The sequence below is a fragment of the Equus quagga genome, chromosome 3 (assembly GCF_021613505.1).
Source record: "Equus quagga isolate Etosha38 chromosome 3, UCLA_HA_Equagga_1.0, whole genome shotgun sequence".
Classification (NCBI taxonomy): domain Eukaryota; kingdom Metazoa; phylum Chordata; class Mammalia; order Perissodactyla; family Equidae; genus Equus; species Equus quagga.
This window is the reverse complement of record NC_060269.1, coordinates 66,260,010-66,280,527: the sequence shown is the minus strand read 5'-3', so window position 1 is coordinate 66,280,527 and position 20,518 is coordinate 66,260,010. Positions and strand designations below refer to the sequence as shown.

Sequence of the window (20,518 nt, the reverse complement as noted above, 5' to 3'; positions counted from 1 at the left end):
TGTGTAGGAAACAAAGATAGGCCAGAAGTTGATCACTGTTGATGCTGAGTCATGTATGCGTAGGGGTTTATTGTATTGTCTTCACTTTTTTATGTTTGAATTTTTTCATTAAAAAAATGTAAAGAAGTCTTTGCCCAATTATCCCCGCCAAATATCTTATTTTAATGTTTATGTATTTAATAATACTAAACTTTTAAAAATTACTTGGACTTCTTTTTTCATGAAATACCTGTTTATATCCTTTGATGCTTTTAAAAAATTGAACTTCTCATTTTTTTTTTTTGAGGAAGATTAGCCCTGAGCTAACTGCTGCCAATCCTCTTCTTTTTGCTGAGGAAGACTGGCCCTGAGCAAACATCTGTGCCCATCTTCCTCCACTTTATATGTGGGATGCCTGCCACAGCATGGCTTGCCAAGCAGTGCCATGTCCGCACCTGGGATCTGGGCCGGTGAACCCGGGGCCAATGAAGCAGAACGTGCAAACTTAACCACTGAGCCACTGGGCTGGCCCCCACCCCCATATTTTTTTGATGTGTAAAAGTTTCTTATATATTAAAGATATTTACCATCTAAAATATGTATAAGAAATAGTTTTAGTTTACTAATGATGCTTTCTGCTGAATAGAATCTTTTAATTTTTAAAGTCTAAGAGCTGACATCAGTTTTTATATTATCTTACTTCATATCAAAGCTTTCGTGTTGTTTATAGACTTTATTCTTTAGAGTTCACAGCAAGATTGAACAGAAAGTAGAGAGTTCTTACATGGCACTGCCCTACACACGGTCAGCCTCCCCGACCGTCAGCATCCCCCACAGAGTGGGACATTTGTTACAATTGATGAAACTTCAGTGACACAGCATAATCACCCAGAGTCCATAGTTTATCTCCGGATTCACTCTTGGTGTTGTACATTCTAGGAGTTTTGGTAAATGTATGGTGACATGTATTCACCGTTGTAGTATCACACAGACTAATTTCACTGCCCTGAACATCTTCTGTGCTTTGCCTATTTGTCCCTCCAACCCTTTTTTTTCAGAGCAAAATCTACGAATTTTTAATCAAACCAGGGCTTATTAAACACCTATTCAGAAGCTGTAAGCGATACCCATCATAAAGATATAATATCTTTTTTATAGCTTTTTTTCACTTGCCGCATTCATTCGCGCTGTGTCCTCTCCCTCAGCGTGCTCCACCATTGGAGAGTAGGTTGCACACGTTCTCTTAGAAGAACAAGCAGATCGTCCTGTTTAACGGCAGCCTCTAAATTCAGGGAATTTGGCATTGACGCAGTACTTTAAGCTACAACCCATATTTCAGTTTTCTCAGTTGTCCCAGTAAGGTCTTTTATAGCAATTTCTGGTGCAGGATCCAGTCAGGAGCACATGTTGTATTTAGCCATGTCTCTCTATTCTTCTTTGATCTGAAATTGTTTCCTTAGCCTTTCCTTGTCTCTCATATTATTGACTTTTTTTAAGATTATGGGCCAGTTATTTTATGGAATTTCCCTTCATTTGGGTTTGTCTTATGTGTCCTTGTGCTTAGGATTCAGGTTATACATTTTTATGTGATGTTGTATCCTTGTCAAGTATCAAATCCAGACACACATTGTGTCCATTTGTCCCTTATTGGTGATGTTAATCGATCATGTAGTTTCAGTGTTATCCATTTTATTCTCTGCGTAGTTACTATTTTTCCCTTTGCAATTAATAAGTAATTTATGGAGAGAGATTTCGTGACTCCTGTTTCTCATCAGACTCTTCCCCTCTCTCTATATAGCATCTAATCTTGGTTCTTGAATGAATCAGTTTTCACTGTGGTGCTTGAAAATCTATCATAGTAATTAAAAAACATTTAAAGAGTACTCGTATATGCTAGGCACTGTTCTAAGATTTTGTAAGAGCCCTACGAGGTGGGTGCCATTATTGCCCCCACTTTATAGATAAGGAAACTGAGGTATGAAGAGGTTATCTGCCCAAGGTCACCAAACAAGTCAGTGTAGGTAGGCTTTGAACACAGGCTGTGTGGTTCCAGAGCAGAATCTGAGAGGGAAGTTACAGGTCAGGATTAGGTTGAGGAGTCATGACCCCTGTCTTTCTGGAGGAAATTTTGACTGTCAGATGGTCAGTGTTTTGTGCTCTTGCCCTTGTTCTCGGCTGATAGGTCAATCTTGGAGCCACTTTTGGAGCGCAGGGCCTCGTCAGGTGCCAGAGTTGAAGATCTGCCCCTCAGAGAAGACAGTGAGAACCGGATGAGCAAGTTCAAGAGAAAAGACTGGAGCCTGAGCAAGTCCCAGGTCATTGCAGAGAGAGCACCAGAACCTGACCTGATGGTAAAAAAAAAAGCACCAGAGCTTTGCCAGTGCTTTCCCTGTAGCCAGGCACATCCCCGTTCCCTTCACAGCCGTGAGTCCCCAGATAGAAGCCTGGCAGTGGCTTTCCCAGAATGCAGTAGCCTGTGGTGGTGTCGGATCTCAGATGGTGCTGAGAAAAGCACGTACAGGGAATTTGAGTCTCTACATCAATAATGGCTCAAGATCTGGTACCCACAATATAAACTTGTGGGTTGATGCTTGGAGTTGTGGTTCTCGCCACCATGTTCCATGAGTCAGTCCAAAACATTGTCATTTCTCTTCTTTTAACTTAAAAAAATGAGGTACTTTTTCCTGCAAAAGCCACATCGAGTTAAGTGTGGCAAGATCAACTTTCCCTGAGAATCAGGGTGGCTCATTTCCAACCTAAATGACACAGTCCACCTGTGGTCAAAATTAAGTCCGTGGCCTGCCAGAAAACAGTCTGTGGCCCAATGATTCCCTGTCAGTCTCTTTGCCGTGGTGCGCACCGCCTGACGGTGGAGTAAGCTTCAAAATGGCCCCTGGCATTACGCCCTTTAACAAGTTTCTGCTCAGTAGACAAGGTTGTTCAGTGTTGATGAGCTCAGCCTTCCTAACTGTGAGGATGTTTTTCTGTGTCTCCCCCACCCCCGTGCTAGAGCCCCTCCAGAAAAACACAAAGGCCAAAGAGTCTCCAACTGTCGGACAGTCGGCTGACGCCGTTTCATGGTTCCTCACCTCCTCAGTCGACGCCCTTGAGCCCGCCTCCACTCACTCCTAAGGCTACCAGGACCCTGAGTAAGTTTCCTATATATGTGCCTTAGATCTGTTTTACAAGAGAATGGAGTATGTTTGTGAACCTGGGCAATTTTTAACAAAACTGCCACCAGGTGTATGAGATTGTGGCCAAGTTGGTTCAGCTCAGTGGTAGTGGGTGTAAAACAATTAGACTAGAGTTTGATGAGGAGTCCTTTTGGGTCGTTAGTACTCAGTAAGCTTTTCTGTATCCTGATCCAAAGGGTCTCACTGCCCCTTTTCCAGTTGTAAATGTGTAAATGAAGTAGATGCATGCCAGGACCAGATAGGAAGTAAGTAACTTATGAACTAATGGGTAGGTAGCCCTGTATTTTAGGCAGGGGAGGGTCTGAAGTAAGAGCAAGAAGTAGACCCATTCCATATACTATTTGCAATCAGACTTGGGGAATCAGCAATACACATGCCTGAGAGGAATTACAAAGTACCCTTGATACAAAGGAATAATGGAGAGGCAGGTCATCCTGCCACACGGGAGACAAAGGTCAACCAAGAGTTAGAATCAGGGAAGGTTTCCTGGAGGAAGTGGCAATCGCACCTTTTAAAGGATGAAACTAAGACAGGTCAGTTAAATTTAACCAAAATTTATTGGCCGCCTACTATGTGACCTTTTTTCTAAGTCCTTGGGATGTATGGGAGAGCAGAGCAATACCCTAAGTTCTAGAAACTGTTCTTCTGTTCAGCTTGATAGTAAAAACCCTGAACCAAAAGTGGAATTTTTACTTCAGAAGTTTTTATGAATCCTGCTGGTGAGCGAGGGGTGCTACATTTGTCACCAGGGGTGAGAGGTCTTTTTCGTTCTGTCCACAGAAACCATGGAATATGATCTTAGCGATTTGATTGACCAGGTTGGTTTAGGTGTTAACGTGGCAAGCAGAAGTTCTGTGAGATTCCTGGATGACTTCTTCTCTCTGCTCATCTCCTTTGCATCATTTCTAGGCTCCCCCTCTTTGCAGACAGATGGGCTGATGACTGCTCCTGTCCCACCACCCCCTCCCCCCAAAAGCAAGCCCCATGAGAGCAGCCAGAGGAACTCCACGGAGGTAGGACATTGGGGCTGACCCTGGGTCCAGAGAGCAGCACTCATGGGAGCGCAGCCTTGGAGTTTCCATGCTTTTTAGGAGGCAGGTTTTCCATAGATTTGTCAGTCTAAGCAGTTCTTGGTTCATTCTGAAACCATGGAAAATAGGGGAGTTTTCCATGGGAAGGAAGATACGCAGTAGACCTTTTCATCAGACTGAAGGTGGAGGGGTCCTCTGTACCTCAGCCTGGGTACAGGTGAGTGAAATAAGTGAGTTCTGTTCACATTTCCAGAGTTTACTTTTCTGAGTGAGTGACAGTTATTCTGGAATGGCCTCTGATGGGTTTCGTTTGTTCATTCAACAAATATTTATGGAGTGCCCACTGTATGTATGCCAAGTACCCAAGTGGTGGGGAGATAGCAGAGTTGGTGTGCCTCTGATTAACTCAAGAAGGACAAGGAGGATAAATCAGTCTTATTTCGGTTTTCACCTTGCAAAGGCTGTGTAGATAAATTCACATCAGTTAGAAGCTAAAGCAGACGTCAGAATGTGGAGGAGAAGGCAGAATTGGGAAGACAGATAAGACTCACTTCTATTTTCCTGTGTCTGCTCCCTCAGATTGCCCCCCCATTGCCTGTCCGGAGAGAAGCCAAGGCCCCACCCCCACCCCCTCCAAAAGCTCGGAAGTCTGGCATCCTTTCTTCTGAGCCTGGGTCCCAGTAAGGATCTTGTCCGCTCTCTGGAACTCTGAGCACCTCGGACAGCTGATGCCTGAGAACTGGCCCAAGGAGGCAGTGTCCTCATTGCACCGGGCCCCCTGCTGACCGCCCTTCCTGACCTGGGATGAGGTTCAGCGGCTCAAAACTGCTTTTGCTGTTTTGAAGGCGTCTCTTTGATTGATGTTTGAGCCATGCCACATCTTCTCCAGTCCACGCGGAATTCCAGAATTGGCTGTATCCTGTGTGTTTCTCAAGGGAGAGCTCTCCCTGGCCATTATTAAATGTCAGCCTCCAGTGCGGAACCCCGGGGGTCTACAAAAGCCTGGACAAGTTCTTCCGCAGTGTTGGAACAACCCAGTAACCGACTCCTTGGAGGGACTTCCTGCTTTGCTTCTGGAAAGCTGTGCTTCAGACTTAGTTTTCTCACGTGGACATACCCTATCTCGTAAAATGTTGGGAAAGACTGATATCAACTACTTTGGTAGCCAAAATAATCTTATCTTTCTAACGTCTACTGTGTCTCCTTTGAGGAAAGAATATATTTTAATGGAGATTGGCTGCTTTCAAGTATGAATGGCTATCATTATTGAAAAAACATGGACTCAGTCATGAGCCCTGAGCTCCTGTGTCCCCCCACTCCCACCGACTTGTGACACAGGAAAGCTGCCCCAACCCTCCCGGGGGTCGCTCACGCTCCTGACTAGTGGACTAATGGCCCTCACCACACGGCAGTCGCTCCTTCTACCATGGACTCCTTTGAAGCTCTTTCTTTTACACACACAGTTTCTTGTCCTGTCCCCTCCTCTGAGCTCAGATCACTGGATATAAGGGATTAGAAGCCCAGGCTCAACAGCTTCTCTTCCAGATCCCGTTTGGAGGGCTCAGCGGCCCCTGTCTGCAACCTGATTTTACCCTGAAGTGCAATATCTCCCTTTGATTATTTATTCCTCTTGATTGTGGAATTAATTTGATTACATGTTTATGGTACTAATGTCAGTACTCCTTTCAGAAAGAAAAAATGGGGTGATTTAGATAACAGATATTACCTACACCTACATAAACAGCCGCACAAAGTTAAAGACATTTTGAGCTAGAAGGGCCTTAAAGGCCGGACACACCACTCGCTGATTTTGCAGATAAGGAAATTGAGGCTAACCGCAGAAAACCCTATGAGAGATTCGTACCAACTCAGCTTGCTAATTGAGGCTGTCCCCAGTAACACTTAGATTAGCAGACAACCCTGCCAACTCTTTAATCCCTCCCCCAGTTGGAACAGCAGTGGAGGTGTCCCCGACGTTTCTAGTCTGCTTAGGTGTTTATGGCAAAGTAGAACACTCTTTGGGTGTGGGTCCCCCAGCTCCACATGGGGAAGCTCACCAGGAGTCTCTCCCACCAGCGGGCCCAGGCCCCTTTCCTCTGAGGTCAAGGGAGGAGAGAAAAGGGTTTCAGCTCCGAGAATTGGGATTTGCTTTCCTGCCTCTTTGCTTGTGTGCCTGCGTCACCACGACCTCTCTTAGGAGAGACATGTTCATTCATCATAGGGTCTGGGAAGGAAAACCTCTGAGATGTGTCCACCGTTACTCAAGAAGAGAGTGTACATGCTTAAAAGCGGCGAGGAGAAGCTTATTCTTCACCACCATCCAGAAGAACCTACAATGTGATATAATGGGAAGAGCCCGGGCTTTGGAAGAAAAGCCATTCGGTGTCAGATCATCCCAGCTACATCATCTGTTAACTTTGCAAACTTCCTCAAATTATTTGAAATTCTCTGAGCTTTCCTTTTTTCACCTTTCGAAATGGGGATAAAACCTGCCACACAGGTATTGTGAGGTTCAGATGAGATCGAATATATGAAGTAGCAGGTACTCATGGCATGGTCCATCCTTCTCTCTGCTAGGCCTGAGTACAACTCAGAACTCTCTAAGAGCGTTGTTGACGCTCCTTGTTTTTCAAGGTAATTTGGAATGGGAGTGCAGGTTAGTTCCACACATACAGTCCTTCTCCCAAAGACGGCATCTTTTGGAGTCTCTTTCATAGTCACTTATGACTAGAGACACAGTGTTAACAAGAACTGAAGAGGGCTTGAAGTGGACAGAACTCGAGAGATTGAAGGAAGAGAATGAAGAGGAGGGGTGGAAGGCTGATGAGGAGCCTGGTAGACTGGTGGGAGGGGATGTGTCTGCCTCACCCTACTTTCCAGGCTGCCATTAAAATAGAAAGCTGTAAACTGGGTCACGAACAAGCCAAACCTAACGCACGTCCCTTCAGCGCAGTGGAGGTGACTCCTACAGTCTGGGCTTTGATCAGAGGCTGGGGAAATCTGGTCCATCAATGCCCAAATACCTTCCATTTTTTAATATAACGCATTCTTCCATATGACTCCCTTTCCACATTAATGGAAATACTAGGTCTCTCCTGCCTGAATTCAAAGCATTCCAGGTAATGTTGTGAATAATAAATTATAGGGGACATTGGAAGGGTCTTCTCCTTTGGAAGCTACTGGATTAGAAAGAGTCATACTTGACAAAACATCATAAATGTTGTCTGTCCTGAAGTCCACGAGGAAGACTGCAAAGAAATGCCTTATGATTACCTTAAATAAGGGAGCAATGAGGGGCAGGGAATAAAGGAGAAGAAGTGGGTTTTTCCCTTGATAAGAACTCTGGAGCATTGACAGACATTGAAAGTAGCCCCCAGATTGTCGCAAACTTTGTGGATATTAATTTATGGAATTTTCTTTTAGTCCCTTTTTTTCTCTCTCTGTGTCCTGGTGATTTGTCTTGCTTTGAAATTTTTTTTCAAGAATTGTTTCCTTCAACATGTATTAAGCCCTTACTGAATGCCAGGGTGTGGCTATTCAGTGTGTTCAGTGGGAACAGCCTTGGTGTACAAAGGCTGTGGTGTGCTGTGGGATTGGCAAGAGGAAAGTGAAACCGTAGATAAGGCTGCTGGAAGCTGGGTTGCCTTCTCCTCTGCCACCTTCCCATCTTGATTCCAAAATTAGTCATTTTCTCCTGGCAGAGAGACCCATTGCAAACTGCTGCCACACCACAGACCCCTAAGAAGACACCGGAGATAACCCAGGATCTGAGATACCAACCTACCTTTGCTAAGCCTTTCCGAGCTACCTTTTCCTTCCCCTCTACTTGCCCCAGATCATGGGGTGATTTCTTGTTTTAAGATTGAGAAATAACTTACCTACTCTTAAGGGCACAAATCTTAGGTGCACAGATGGATGAAATTTTCCGTAGGTATACACTCCTGTCACCACCTCTCGGATCCAGACATACACTACTTCCAGCACGTCTGTGTCCACCTGTCATTTTGCAAAAGGTATTTAGAAGTCCCTTCAAATTTGTACCTTCCTTCCCTCACTTCGAGGGTTCAATTACAAGGAGAGAAAAACCCCACCATCAACACAAAACAAGACCGTAAAGAGTGTGCACCTGTTGGCAAGTCAATTCGTAGTCAGTCCCTGGGCCGCAATTGCCTCGTGTACATATATATGTACACACGTATATATATTTGAGGCTACATGTCTTCAGATCCTTTCAGCCCCTAGCTTGCTTTTATTCTAAGTGAATGAAAAAGAGTCAGAAGGAAACTAAGTTTCTGAGGAAAGGCTTTTAGGCTCGTGCACCATGACCAAGGGGGATTTTAAAATTAAGTTGGAAAAGGTGAGTTCCTCTTTGCGTAGGTTGACAGTGGAATCGTCAGTTCTAATCTCCAAAAGAAAAAAGACAGTTTTCCTTTCAAGTTGATGATTTCAGACTGATTCTTCTAATCCGGTCAAGGCTGGTCTTCAGTGTATGCTGCCCGAACTCATCTGTCAGTCAGATTTTGTGAGTTGTTCATCCAAACTGTGTCAAAAACTGTTGCCATGATTTTGTAACCTAGTTGGGTTTCAAACGCGGACAGTTAGGAATATGTGCATTGAAGCAGAAACATTTTGTTCAGATTTGCTGTTATTTATTTTTTAAATTAAAAATGGAAATGTATTTAAGGTTCCTTGTGTTTAGTTTGTTATGACCCGGATGTTAGGGAAATGCAGTTGTTCCTGCATTTTTGTGGTTGACACCTTCTTCACAACACCTCACACACAGACTCCCTCCTTCCCACGGCACAGCTCCTTTCTTACTGGTCCTGTCAGTTTAAACTTGAACTGGGGGGTCGTTGAGTCATCTTTGCCTGGAAGCAATAAAAACTACAAACCATTTGGTTCTTCCCTCACCTTGCCTCCCTCATCCATCCCTTTGGCATCTGAGCTAAGCTGACAGTTTCTTTTTTCTTTTAATTTTTTCTCTTCTTCTTTCCCAAAGCCCCCCAGTACATAGTTGTATGTTTTCGTTGTGGGTCCTTCTAGTTGTGGCATGTGGGATGCCGCCTCAGCATGGCCTGATGAGCGGTGCCATGTCCGCGCCCAGGATCGGAACCAGCAAAACCTTGGGCCTCCAAAGCGGAGCTGGCGAACTTAACCACGCGGCCCCGGGGCCGGCCCCTGAGCTGACAGTTTCTGATAACAATTCATTCGATACAATAGGTTCTGTTTCTTCACTTATTCTCCGTAGATAATTAGCAGAGGTAAAGGGACATAAAGAGGTTGAAGGAGTGTCTGATAACTTACACAGAAAGGATAGGAGCCAATTCTCAAACTAGGTTGAACTTTGGTAACCCCTGGGAAGAGGCCAGCCCACAGACCAATTAGAATTGCCAAGGGAGGGGAATGGGGCCCAGGCATCAGTATTTCTTTTTTCTCCCCGTGTTATTGCAGTGTTACACCAAGGTTGAGAACTCCTACCTCTGAGGAAATAACAGCTTTAGAAAATTGGCGTTCACGATGTGTTTCTTCAACTCCCAGCTGATGGTGTCTCGTGTTGGAGAGGGGCAGCCGCACTTCAATGAGAATACTCCTTGAAGTCGTGGCCTTATGCCTAAGGGGTCTTTTTTGTTTTCTTAAGAAAATGTCCCAGTGCTTTTAAACATTTGCAATGTATTGCTTTTTAGAGTAATAATGCTCCACTGTCTGTATACGTAAGAATCACTGGGATGCTTATTAAAAAAGCAGATGGCCTGGGCCCCAGAGAGTCTGAATCAACAAGCCTGGGGAGTCTTTGGATCTAGGGTCCCCACTGAGAAATACTGCTTTAGTGCACCTTCCACTGTGAACGTTTTAAGTGCTGTTATCGCGTGCGGTGACTCTTGGCGTCTTTCCCAGTCATCTCTAGGACACTACAGTGTCTTAAACCCTCTCCTAACATGGTCTATCTTCAAGCCATTCTTTTGCTTACTTGATCATTTAAAGCCATACATATTTGAGATAGTTAAGGCCACATATATTGAGAACATCTCATTAAATGTATCATTTGGTGTGTTTCCTCCCTCTTTATTTTGAAAGGCTGCAGACTCTTTTTCGAGGCTTCATTGATGAGTTAGAGAGTTCTTCAGATTCAACAAGATGTTTAAAATTTTAACAAAAGAGTCATTTTCACTCTCCTCCCCCTTAATCATTTGGGTCTTTTGAGAATCAGATACCCTGCATGTTCACATAAGTCACAAATCACTGGGTGCCGTCCCAGGCCTCTGACATCAGCATCAGGTAGCTGGATGAGCATCTTCTTTGTATCACCTTCAGGGAGGCCCACAGCTGCCTCCAAAGAATTGGTCCCAAAGACAAGCTTTGGCGAAGGAAACCTGACACTCCAAACAGGATGCATAAAAATAAGTGGATGTGTTGCCTTCTTTTTTAAATGTGTTAACTAATGTAAAGATTGTAAATGATTTTGTTTTTATTAAGAAAAATGAATATTTACTAAGTTACTGGCAAATAGAAGCTTCTTATCCTGCCTTATATGTCTCGATTAATGAAATAATGTGGTTTTGCCTTTTGTTCCATAAAGTAGATTATGGGCCACATCTCTGCCTAATTTTATGAAAGTGGGAGTGAAGTTCTTTGATTCAATATCAGAGATTCCTCCATGGGAGATGTTTGGGAAATCTAGCATTGTGCAATAGTAAATATAGTAATATATAGTTTTATATATTAATTTTACACTCTCTCTATATATAATATATAATATTATGTAACATATAATTACTATAATATAATTATATGTAATATATTAATTTTATATAATAAAAATAATAGTAAATATTTGTATTAAAATGGGAGGATTTTCTCCCCCATGGTCTGTTTCTGATCCCTGTTCAAATTCCTTAGCACAGGTCTTGCCCTTTTCTGAGGTGGAGGGGCAGGGAGAGGGGAAGGAAGGTTCCATTTGTCTGATTGAAAGAGATAAAGGGCCTAAATCTCTGCCATGTGAATGTAGGCACTGTTTACTGCTGTGATATCAGGCAAGTTATCTGAAATTTGAGTTTTTCAAATGGTCTCATAGTCATTGAAAGTTATAAGGATAAATGAGAATGTTAGTGTCATAGTGTCTGGTACCTTATAGAGAAATGGTCAGCAGTAAATTGCTACATGAGCCCCAGTGTCCTGTTTCAGGTCCCATTAACAAAATAACGGAGCTTCCAAGTCCAGTTCCATTGGCAGCTCAACGTGCAATACAGGGCCACTGACCATGGAACCCGACAGAACGGAGCGGGTCTCAACTATGGGAGCCCCAGTTTCCTCATTTTAAAGGAGGACAATAATATCTACTTTCCAAGGTCATTATGAGGGCTGATGAAAACATTTATGCTTATATCTGTGCTTATATCATTTATCCTTCTATTATGCTTATATCAATGCTATTTGACCAGGGAACAGAGCACCTGAATCCTGTCTTCAACTGACTCTACACTCCATAGCATTTCTCAAGAGAAATACCAGAGATCAGGCAGGTGAACACTGTTATTTTTAGGCTTGGTCCCAAACCTCAATATGCACCACTTGCTCTGGTGAACTCGGAGAGGCCACGTGGGGCCAGAAGGAGCGTTGGACTAGGAGCCCAGCAGGGCTTCCTTTCCCCTAAGACTCTCTCTGGTTCCAGCTGACTTTCAAAGGGGTTGGAGACAATCTGGGAAGGGAAATTCTCTCCAAGTGGGAGGGAGCCTTGGCCTGGCCTAATCTTAGTTCTATGGAGTATGATCAAAGATAAAACTATAATCCCACAGAAAACTACTGAATCGACTTTCTTGGCCTGGACCAAAAGGTGACAGTTCCTGCGGGGCAGGCTGGTGGTGGAGGCGAGCCGCGGGATTCCTTTAGTCACCAATAATGGTGACTTTGCGTAATCTCATCTCTGTTCTCATCTGCCCCTATAGACAGACTTGGGGTTTTCCTCTTTAGGGGCTTACAGTGTCGCCCCCCCACCAGAGTTCTGAGTAAGAGAAATACTTAATTAACATTTATGCCACTTTATTCACAACACAGCACTTCGTTATGAAATACGTGCAACTTAGCAAAAGAATTTCTGAAATTCATGCAATTTTCAGTGTCCGGATTATACTGAGGTGTTGTCAATCCTTCTGGCTCAGTGGATTTAAATCTTCTTCTGCCCAGTTTCCTCTTCAATCAGGCTTTCCTGAAAAATATGTGAGTAACAGACCTATCAGGGTTGATTTTATCAGCCGAATGTCATTATGTTTTTGACATTTTAATTTCTAAAAGATAAATGTAGAAAGAATAGATTATTTTTGTGCACTAGATATTGCTGGAGAGATAGAACAGATGAGTTGATTTCAAGTTGTTTAATAAACATAAAATCTCCGTTGCCAGTTCAAGGATAGGAGGTGAAGGAAAGCTCTCATCTGTCAGTTTGCTGTTAACCCAGCTTTTGCTTCAATTCCTTTCTAATGTCGTGTTTGGGAAATTTCAGTTTGCTGTTATTTTTGTCATGTAGTAAGCAAGATTAGAAAAAGAAATAAAGATGTCTGTGTTTTTTCCTTCGTCCTGTGGGTGTGGAAATTGAGGTCAATGGAGAAATGAAAACCATAGCTTAGCTTCATGTATGATTTGTTAGGGCTTTCCCTGCTCCTGGGCGTGACTGATAATTAACTGTAATGCCTTCTAACTTCTATGAATAAGTGGACCGTGGAGCTGAGAGCACCAACACTGAATTCAAGACTCAACTTCTCCCTTCAATTCTCTTTATACGTTTTTTTTTAGTCAAAAAACTACATTAGGTTAGATTTCCATTTTGGGTGGGAATTTGGAGATTGTTATACTCCAATCAGAAAACTGGAAATCAAATATGTGGCTCTGAATTATACAGTTAATAGTTTGGAATTTTTTCTTCAAAAGGGGGAAAAAAACAACTAGAGCACTATTTTCATTTTTACATTTTCTTTGGAAAACCATGTCATACCAAGAACAGTTGAAGAATCCAGTGGAGAAGTGTGGATTCGCCTGGATTAGAATGGTCTAGGGTTTGATGAATGTACTTGAAGAACTGACACGTAGCCGTGGGAAGAAATTTTTTTTTTTTTTGAGGAAGACTATCCCTGAGCTATCATCTGCCAATCCTCCTCTTTTTGCTGAGGAAGACTGTCCCTGAGCTAACATCCATGCCCATCTGCCTCTATTTTATATGTGGGACGCCTACCACAGCATGGCGTGCCAAGTGGTGCCATGTCCGCACCAGGGATCTGGGCTGGCGAACCCCGGGCTGCCGAAGTGGAACGTGTGCACTTAACCGCTGCACCACCGGGCCGGCCCAAGAAATTTGTTTTGTCATTCATCCCAAAGGCTAGAGCCAAGATTAGGAGATAAAGATTACAGAGAGATTTCAATTCAATTTAAGAAAAAAAAGGTTCTAACCATTATTAGTACTATCTAACCATTGAAAGGGGGGTATCATGAACTAGTGAGGCCCCTACCACAGGCGAATTCAGGCAATCGGGAAGGTAAGCCCGACAGTGCCTGAGAGGGGGTCATTCTAAGTGGACAACCCAAGAGTTGGTACCCAAGGACCTTTCCATCTCTAAGGCTCCATGTCACGATCACTGTAACTCACCAGAGCTCCTTTGAGGTCCCTGAGGGGAGAGCGGGGCTGGTGAACCGTGCATTCAAAGCGCTGAGGTTCTGCTGGTTGATTAACCTCTTTGGCTATCTGAGGGAAAAAATGTGATTTTTGGAGATGGAGATAAAGAAATGAAATGGTATTTTCCATTCCCACCAAAAATTGTGTGTGGAAAACGAGGTCAAGGGGATGCGGAACTGAGAGTTGTGGGATTGAGATGGAGACCTGAAGAACGTAGATCCGCCATCGGGCCTTTTTCAGGTTGGTGTGGGATTCTGGAGGTAATGGCGAGAGGAAGGAGGGAGAATGTTTTCTCCCGGAGATGATGAGAATGAAGTACTTTGAACCTCCTGAGGGGATGATATAAAAAAATGCAAGAGCTTACACTTATAAATAGGGTTGATTTTTATTTTCTAGTTTTTACCAAATATTTCATAGTTAAGTGAGAACTGCTTCACATATAATCCGTGGAGGGGAGACTTCAGATTCTGGGCTTCTTTATTTCATACTAAATTATCTTTATTATTTCTCCAAAAAGAGTTATTTCTCTCCAATGAAAACTGAATAGTTTAAGTTTCTCTAGCTAAGTTTCCTGTTCTCAGCCCTATATTAAGTGTCCCAGCCCCGAAGTGCTCATCATTTGGGGTCTAGTTCATTTCCCATTAACTTAAAAAAAAATTACAACTGCTTTTTATTAATCCACTAACATTTTTTGGATTAACCGGCTAACGTATAAGGCCTTTCTCATGTAATCCTCACATGACCTTAAGAAGTCACATTTTATGGATTAAAGACCAAGTACTCGACATTCGTGCTGGTACTAGTTCTGAAATCTAGTTTATACAAAATCAAATCCAGCATATTTTCCAAAATCAAATCCAGCATATTTTCCATTATATATTTTGTCTCCTTGAGCTGCTGACTCCTCCACTCTAGCGGCCTCCAACTTCTTTGCTTAAATGCCCATACCAGCAAAAAGAAATTATAGAGCATGCACTCTTGCTACTTATTTGTAAATTACACAAATGGACCACTGACCTAATATCATGGATATTTTTTTTTAATTTTTTTTAATATTTTATTTTTTTCCTTTTTCTCCCCAAAGCCCCCCGGTACATAGTTGTATGTTCTTCGTTGTGGGTCCTTCTAGTTGTGGCATGTGGGACGCTGCCTCAGCGTGGTTTGATGAGCAGTGCCATGTCCGCACCCAGGATTCGAACCAACGAAACACTGGGCCGCCTGTAGCGGAGCACGCGAACTTAACCACTCGGCCACGGGGCCAGCCCCATATCATGGATATTTTTTAAAAAATAAAATAAGAAAAAAACTAACAAGAAGTTCTAAGATTTTCTTTCCAAATCCCAAAGAATCACCTTGCACTAGAGACCTTGGCTCCATCCCATTGTTTCTAGTTCCTTTGGCAATTCTATATGTTGAGAGGACAACACGCCACTTTGCACTTGTTGCTGTATTCTCGTGGAATTGTTCCTGCTCTGTTTCATTAGTCCCGGTCTGATTTGAAGGTGGGAATGGGACTTCGCTTTGTACGCGTGTCATCTCCCCCAGAATACCCAGGACACAGAGAGCCTGGAGTAGCTCTGCTGGGCTGCACACAGAATGTTAGCGTAGTGAAATTGAATCACATAAGCCACGTCCTATTTTGGAGATGAGAGAGACTTACCTCTTGGAAAGAATCAATCAAATTGTCAGCATTTCTCTTTCCTCCAGGGCGCAATCCATAGGACCAGTGTTGGCTGGAGCAGCCCACCACACATAAAGTCAGCAGAATAAGTCCAGCTAGAAGTTTGGGAATCGGCTCCATTCTAAGGAACATCAATGCAATAATCAAAAGAGAGTCAGATGGGCAGAGAAACACCTCTTTGGTGACAAGCCTAACATTGGTATTGCTAACCCTGCCGAAGATGCACGTGGGAGTCATCTACAGTTTTCACACACAGACACTAAAACGCGCATACCCATTTGCTTGCCTTGAGTTTCCAGTAACCACTGGGACAAAAATCAGTACTTTAAACTCACATGCTCAGTACTTTTTAGTGCTAAGCTAATCTGTTTTTATTTTTATTATTTATTTGGTTATCCAAACCCCACCTTTTGGCCTTCACATTTTCCCCCCTGTGGACTGGTTTTCAGCTGTATCATTCCTGAGTTGAAGAGCGCTGGACCATCTGCTCTGAAAAGCAGCTCCTGCTGGGCATCCTGGCTGGGGTAAAGTTGCTTGACATTAAACGGCTGTGCTATGGTACTAACTACATTTCGCTGAGTAAGCGTCCTCTAGTCTTCCATGCGTTACTGCGGGCCGGACCATCTGGGAAAGTGAGCGGAGACTCAACACTTTTCAAAGCACTGAGTCCCAGACCAGATGGCTCCCTGGCCAAGGCAGCCTCAAATTATCTAACGACATGTGGAATTCTCACAAAGAGGAGACTTCAAATTAATTTTCATTTGATGGGGAAGAAGCTGAAGACAAAATCAAATACTGGTTGATGAGCTGTTGAAATTCCCCAAAGCCTGGATCTCTATGGCTGGAGGTAACAAGGACCTTGAAGGTCAAGGTTCTTTAGATACCGTCACACCTGGATTTAGCCCTTAGGGTATAGAATGCCCTATAGACAGACATGAGGTCCAAAAAAAGTGCTAGAAATACGAAGCATTTTACCTGTTTGAGGGCGAAGAGCCAAAGGAATCCCAGCTTCGTTTGGAGTATGCTGAGTACTGTCACTTTTCGTCTTCCTAGCTTCCTTTTTATATGAAACTTTTCCAGAACACTGAAATCTCTCCCGCTGGTAAATTATACTGCACTCGGACTATGATTTATTATTTTTTTACTAGTAATTTTTTTTTAATCCTCACATAAAGCCCTTTAATGGTGTATGTAGTTGGAACACCTACTGGTCTATCTGTTAAATTTACTTAAATCTTGGCTGTTAAAACCTCAGCTAAGACTTTAATAGCCGAGGCGGCAATTCAGAGATTAACATCTAGCTAGGTTGGATTCCCTTGAGAAAACTGACAGACCTATCAAGAGTTCAAGGAAAATAGCTCTCCTAGATGAGGTGATGTTAAATGCGTGCATAAAAACTTCACAAAGGAAGCCGCAACAGTTATAGAAAGAAGTTGAGTCAGGATGCCTGGGAGCTGGTCTCAGTTCTTAGATTCCTCATTAGTAAAAGGAGCTGATTTATAAACAATAGGTGATTATTGGCACTATACCAAGCCCACAGAGGATCCTAATGTAGATCATGTGAGTTTGAAAATTTCCAAGTCTCCTACCCACCAGCTTCCCTCTTTGACTTTTCTTGGAGGGCTTCTGTAGCATCAAAAGTTAAGGAGAGGGGCCAGCCCCAAGGCCGAGTGGCTAAGTTGCGTGCTCTGCTGCGGCAGCCCAGGGTTTTGCCGGTTCGGACCCTGAGCGCGGAACCGGCACCGCTTGTCAGGCCGTGCTGAGGTGGCGTCCCACTAGCACAACAGGACGGACCTACAACTAGAATACATGACTGTGTAGTGGGGGGCTTTGGGGAGAAGAAGAAGGAAAAAAAAGAATTAAATTAGATGTGTATAAAGAAACGTATCATGGCTGGCAAAGTAGAACGGTAAATAAATGGAATTTGTTCTTATAAAAAAAAAGGTAAGGAGAAACATTGTGCAGTAGTCCCTCCTTATCCACGGTTTTGCTTTCCAAGGTTTCAGTTACCCGTGGTCAACTGTGGTCCAGAAATATTAAATGGAAAATTCCAGAAATAATTCATAAGTTTTAAATTGCATGCTGTTCTGAGTAGTGCGATGAAAGCTTGCTCGGTCCCACTCCGTCCTGACCAGAACGTGAATCGCCCCTTTGTGCAGCAGATCCACGCTATATACACTGCCTGCCCCTCACATAGTAGCCATCTGGTTATTAGACCACCGCAGTTGTATTGTAGTGCTTATATTCAAGTAACCTTTATTTTACTTAATAATGGCCCCAAAGCACAAGAATAGTGATGCGGGCAATTCGGATATGCCAAAAAGAAGTTATTGTGTTAATCTCTTACTGTGCCTAATTTAGAAATTAAACTTTATCATAGGTATGTGTGCACAGGAAAAACATCGTACATACGGAGTTCAGTACTATCCGCGGTTTCAGGCATCCACTGGGGGTCTGGGAACGTATCCCCCATGGATAAGGGGAGACGACCATAGCTGGAATACAGTAAGTGCAAGACCATCTAGAGCAGACTTGGGTCAACAACTGGACTCATTTCAGTGGATACTTACTGAGTTAAAATATGCAAATCACTGTGCTAAAGGCAGTGGGAGGGGCCAGCCCAGTGGCGCACTGGTTAAGTTCACACGTTCCGCTTCTGGTCGGCCGGGGTTCGCTGGTTTGGATCCCGTGTGCGGACATGGCACTGCTTGGCAGCCATGCTGTGGTAGGTGTCCCACATATAAGTAGAGGGAGATAGGCACGGATGTTAGCTCAGGGCCAATCTTCCTCAGCAAAAAGAGGAGGACTGGCAGATATTAGCTCAGGGCTAATCTTCCTCAAAAAAAAAAAAGGCCGCAGTCGGAGCACAAAGATTAGAAATAATAGTTACCTGGAATATGAATAAGATCAACCTCAACCATTATTACAGTCCTGCAAAGTGGATATCGTTATCCAAGTTTTACAGATAGATGTTGAACCCCATGTGAGCCCTTGGACATTTTATTTACAAAGTACAGCCTTTAAAAAAGAGAAAGAATCATTACTCTTTATTCCGTTTATTTGAATACATGATTGTCTTTTAATTTACCCTTGGGTTGTAATAGTCAAGGATCCCATCTTATTTAAACATCTGTTAATAAATCCCTAGCGTTTGGTCAGCATTCGATAAGTATAGGTTTGAATGAATGAATGAATAAAACTTAAGGACGTTTTAACCAGATTAGGCCTAATGCTTCCTCTATTTCTGCATCAAAGATATGTTTTATCTGACATAGAATTAAATCTTCATGTACAGTTAGGTATAAGGACTGTTACATTAGCTAAGCAGTAAAATAGTTAAAAATAACTGGCTATTTGTTCATTTTAGAGATGGGATTGGCAATTTCTGCTTGGGTAGGATGCTGCAGCAATCAGCCATTGCCCAGTGTCCTCTGTAATAATTACTTCAAGGATTTCGGTGTAAAGAGCAATATTGTTCTGCCCAAAGAAACTCCCTGCTCTGCCCAGCCATCTCTGTGGAGGTTCTTCGAGCCTCAGGATAGGATAGGCAAGGGGATAAACTTGAAAGTGTAATTGCTAATAGAGGGGAATTAAAAAATAAAACATAAGTGTTGACTTTCATTAACTTGTTTTAATTATTTCATTTAGACACTTTGAATGATTTAAGCGCCATTCTGACATGAAGGGGTGGCATCTCACCTCACTCTACTATGAAGGTAACGAGACTGTTTTTCAACGAGTTCATTAAGCCTGAAGAGTGCTTGTTTGAATTGCGCAGTTGATGTCCTGCTTGCTGAAAAAGATGTGCTTCTAACAGTGCTGCTCAGGCAGACGGCGTCTTTGGATGGGACTAATGAAACGGGGGTTAGGACTTCTGACACTTACTGTCACATTAGCCACTTTTCTCTGGTTAGGCATCACTGGATTTCTTCTAGGTTAGTTCTATCAGTCAGTATTAAATTTTTGAAAAATGCTCCGAAATTTATGGATCAACACAGCACGTCTATGAATTTATTCGAGATGCTTTATGCCCTCGAAGTCTGCGCTAGTATCATCTGAGGTCACAGAGACCTCAAGGGCAAGGGTCGCATTTGTTTCATTTTCTACAAACCAAATAGGATAGCAAACAAATATGCTATTAATGGAATTTTGATGTTTAGTGACAGACTTTGAGCCTTTTCATAGTTCCAAGGAGAAATCAATTTATCGTGAAGCTGAATTTAGTAAATTTGAGTTTAAATAATTGGATTTCATAGCTGTCATAAATTTTTTCGAAATTTCAAAATTTCCTAAATTTTAAAGTATGGCTTTAGAGGGAAAATGGCTTCATTTTCAGCATTAAAAGAAACGCTTCAAAATTATTAAAATGCAACAATAATGATTTAGTAGTCTTGCTGAATGACAGATGCAAACTCTTTTTTGGCCCTAATGTAAAATCTCAGCAGGACGTACTCACGCTGAGCGCCTGCTGACAGGCTCAAGGTGGAGAAAGGCTTGAGTTAATCCCTGCACGAGGGCTTTCTACTAACATCAAGTAACCGCTCTTCTTCGCAGAGGTGTACCTTTTAATTTTAAAGATAATACTTCCTTGGTGATTTAATAAAATTCTAGGGCTTTTCATATATTAAAGATGATTTAAAGTTGACTTGGGGCCAGATTTACAGTATAACCAACCAATTTATAAAATGAACTGGAGAAAACATCCCAAGTCTTGGTTTATGATGCTAACTTTCTTAAAAAAATGAATTTACAATATTTCCTACTAAAATTTCATTGAAACCATAGTTGGAAGGAGTAGACTACATCACAGCATAATATGAATTGCTCTCAACAATTACATGAGTACTGAATTTTATCACTGTGGATAATCTAGTTAATTTAGGTTTAAAACCTTTTTCTACACTCCCCTCTCCAACTGTATTTTTACTTATGTGTACAGACATGTTTCATCATTAGGGTTTATGAAAATTTT

The 20,518-nt window shown here is 42.7% G+C and overlaps 2 protein-coding genes across 3 annotated transcripts in view; one reads left to right on the top strand and one right to left on the bottom strand.

Annotated features, from left to right (window-relative positions):
* DOCK5 (dedicator of cytokinesis 5) overlaps positions 1–8,882 on the top strand; it is a 205,718-nt gene extending 196,836 nt beyond the window's left edge. Inside the window, exons 49-52 of the mRNA XM_046656390.1 lie at positions 2,162–2,330; positions 2,990–3,128; positions 4,083–4,186; positions 4,784–8,882. Of these exons, the coding sequence (XP_046512346.1) occupies positions 2,162–2,330; positions 2,990–3,128; positions 4,083–4,186; positions 4,784–4,888 (517 nt within the window). The 3' untranslated portion in view covers positions 4,889–8,882. The remainder of the gene's footprint in view (positions 1–2,161; positions 2,331–2,989; positions 3,129–4,082; positions 4,187–4,783) is intronic.
* Positions 8,883–12,331: 3,449 nt separating this feature from the next.
* Positions 12,332–16,636, bottom strand: GNRH1 (gonadotropin releasing hormone 1). 2 transcript variants are annotated; one of them, XM_046655669.1, is made up of 4 exons: positions 16,522–16,636; positions 15,526–15,667; positions 13,839–13,934; positions 12,332–12,407 (listed from the first exon to the last, which is right to left on the bottom strand). In XM_046655669.1, the coding sequence occupies exons 2-4, from the start codon at positions 15,664–15,666 to the stop codon at positions 12,366–12,368; spliced, it is 279 nt and encodes a 92-aa protein (XP_046511625.1). In that variant the 5' UTR covers position 15,667; positions 16,522–16,636; the 3' UTR covers positions 12,332–12,365. The 2 variants fall into 2 exon arrangements, with proteins under 2 accessions (XP_046511625.1, XP_046511624.1); XM_046655668.1 differs by lacking the exon at positions 16,522–16,636 and having other exon boundaries at positions 15,526–15,678.
* Positions 16,637–20,518: the final 3,882 nt, after the last annotated feature.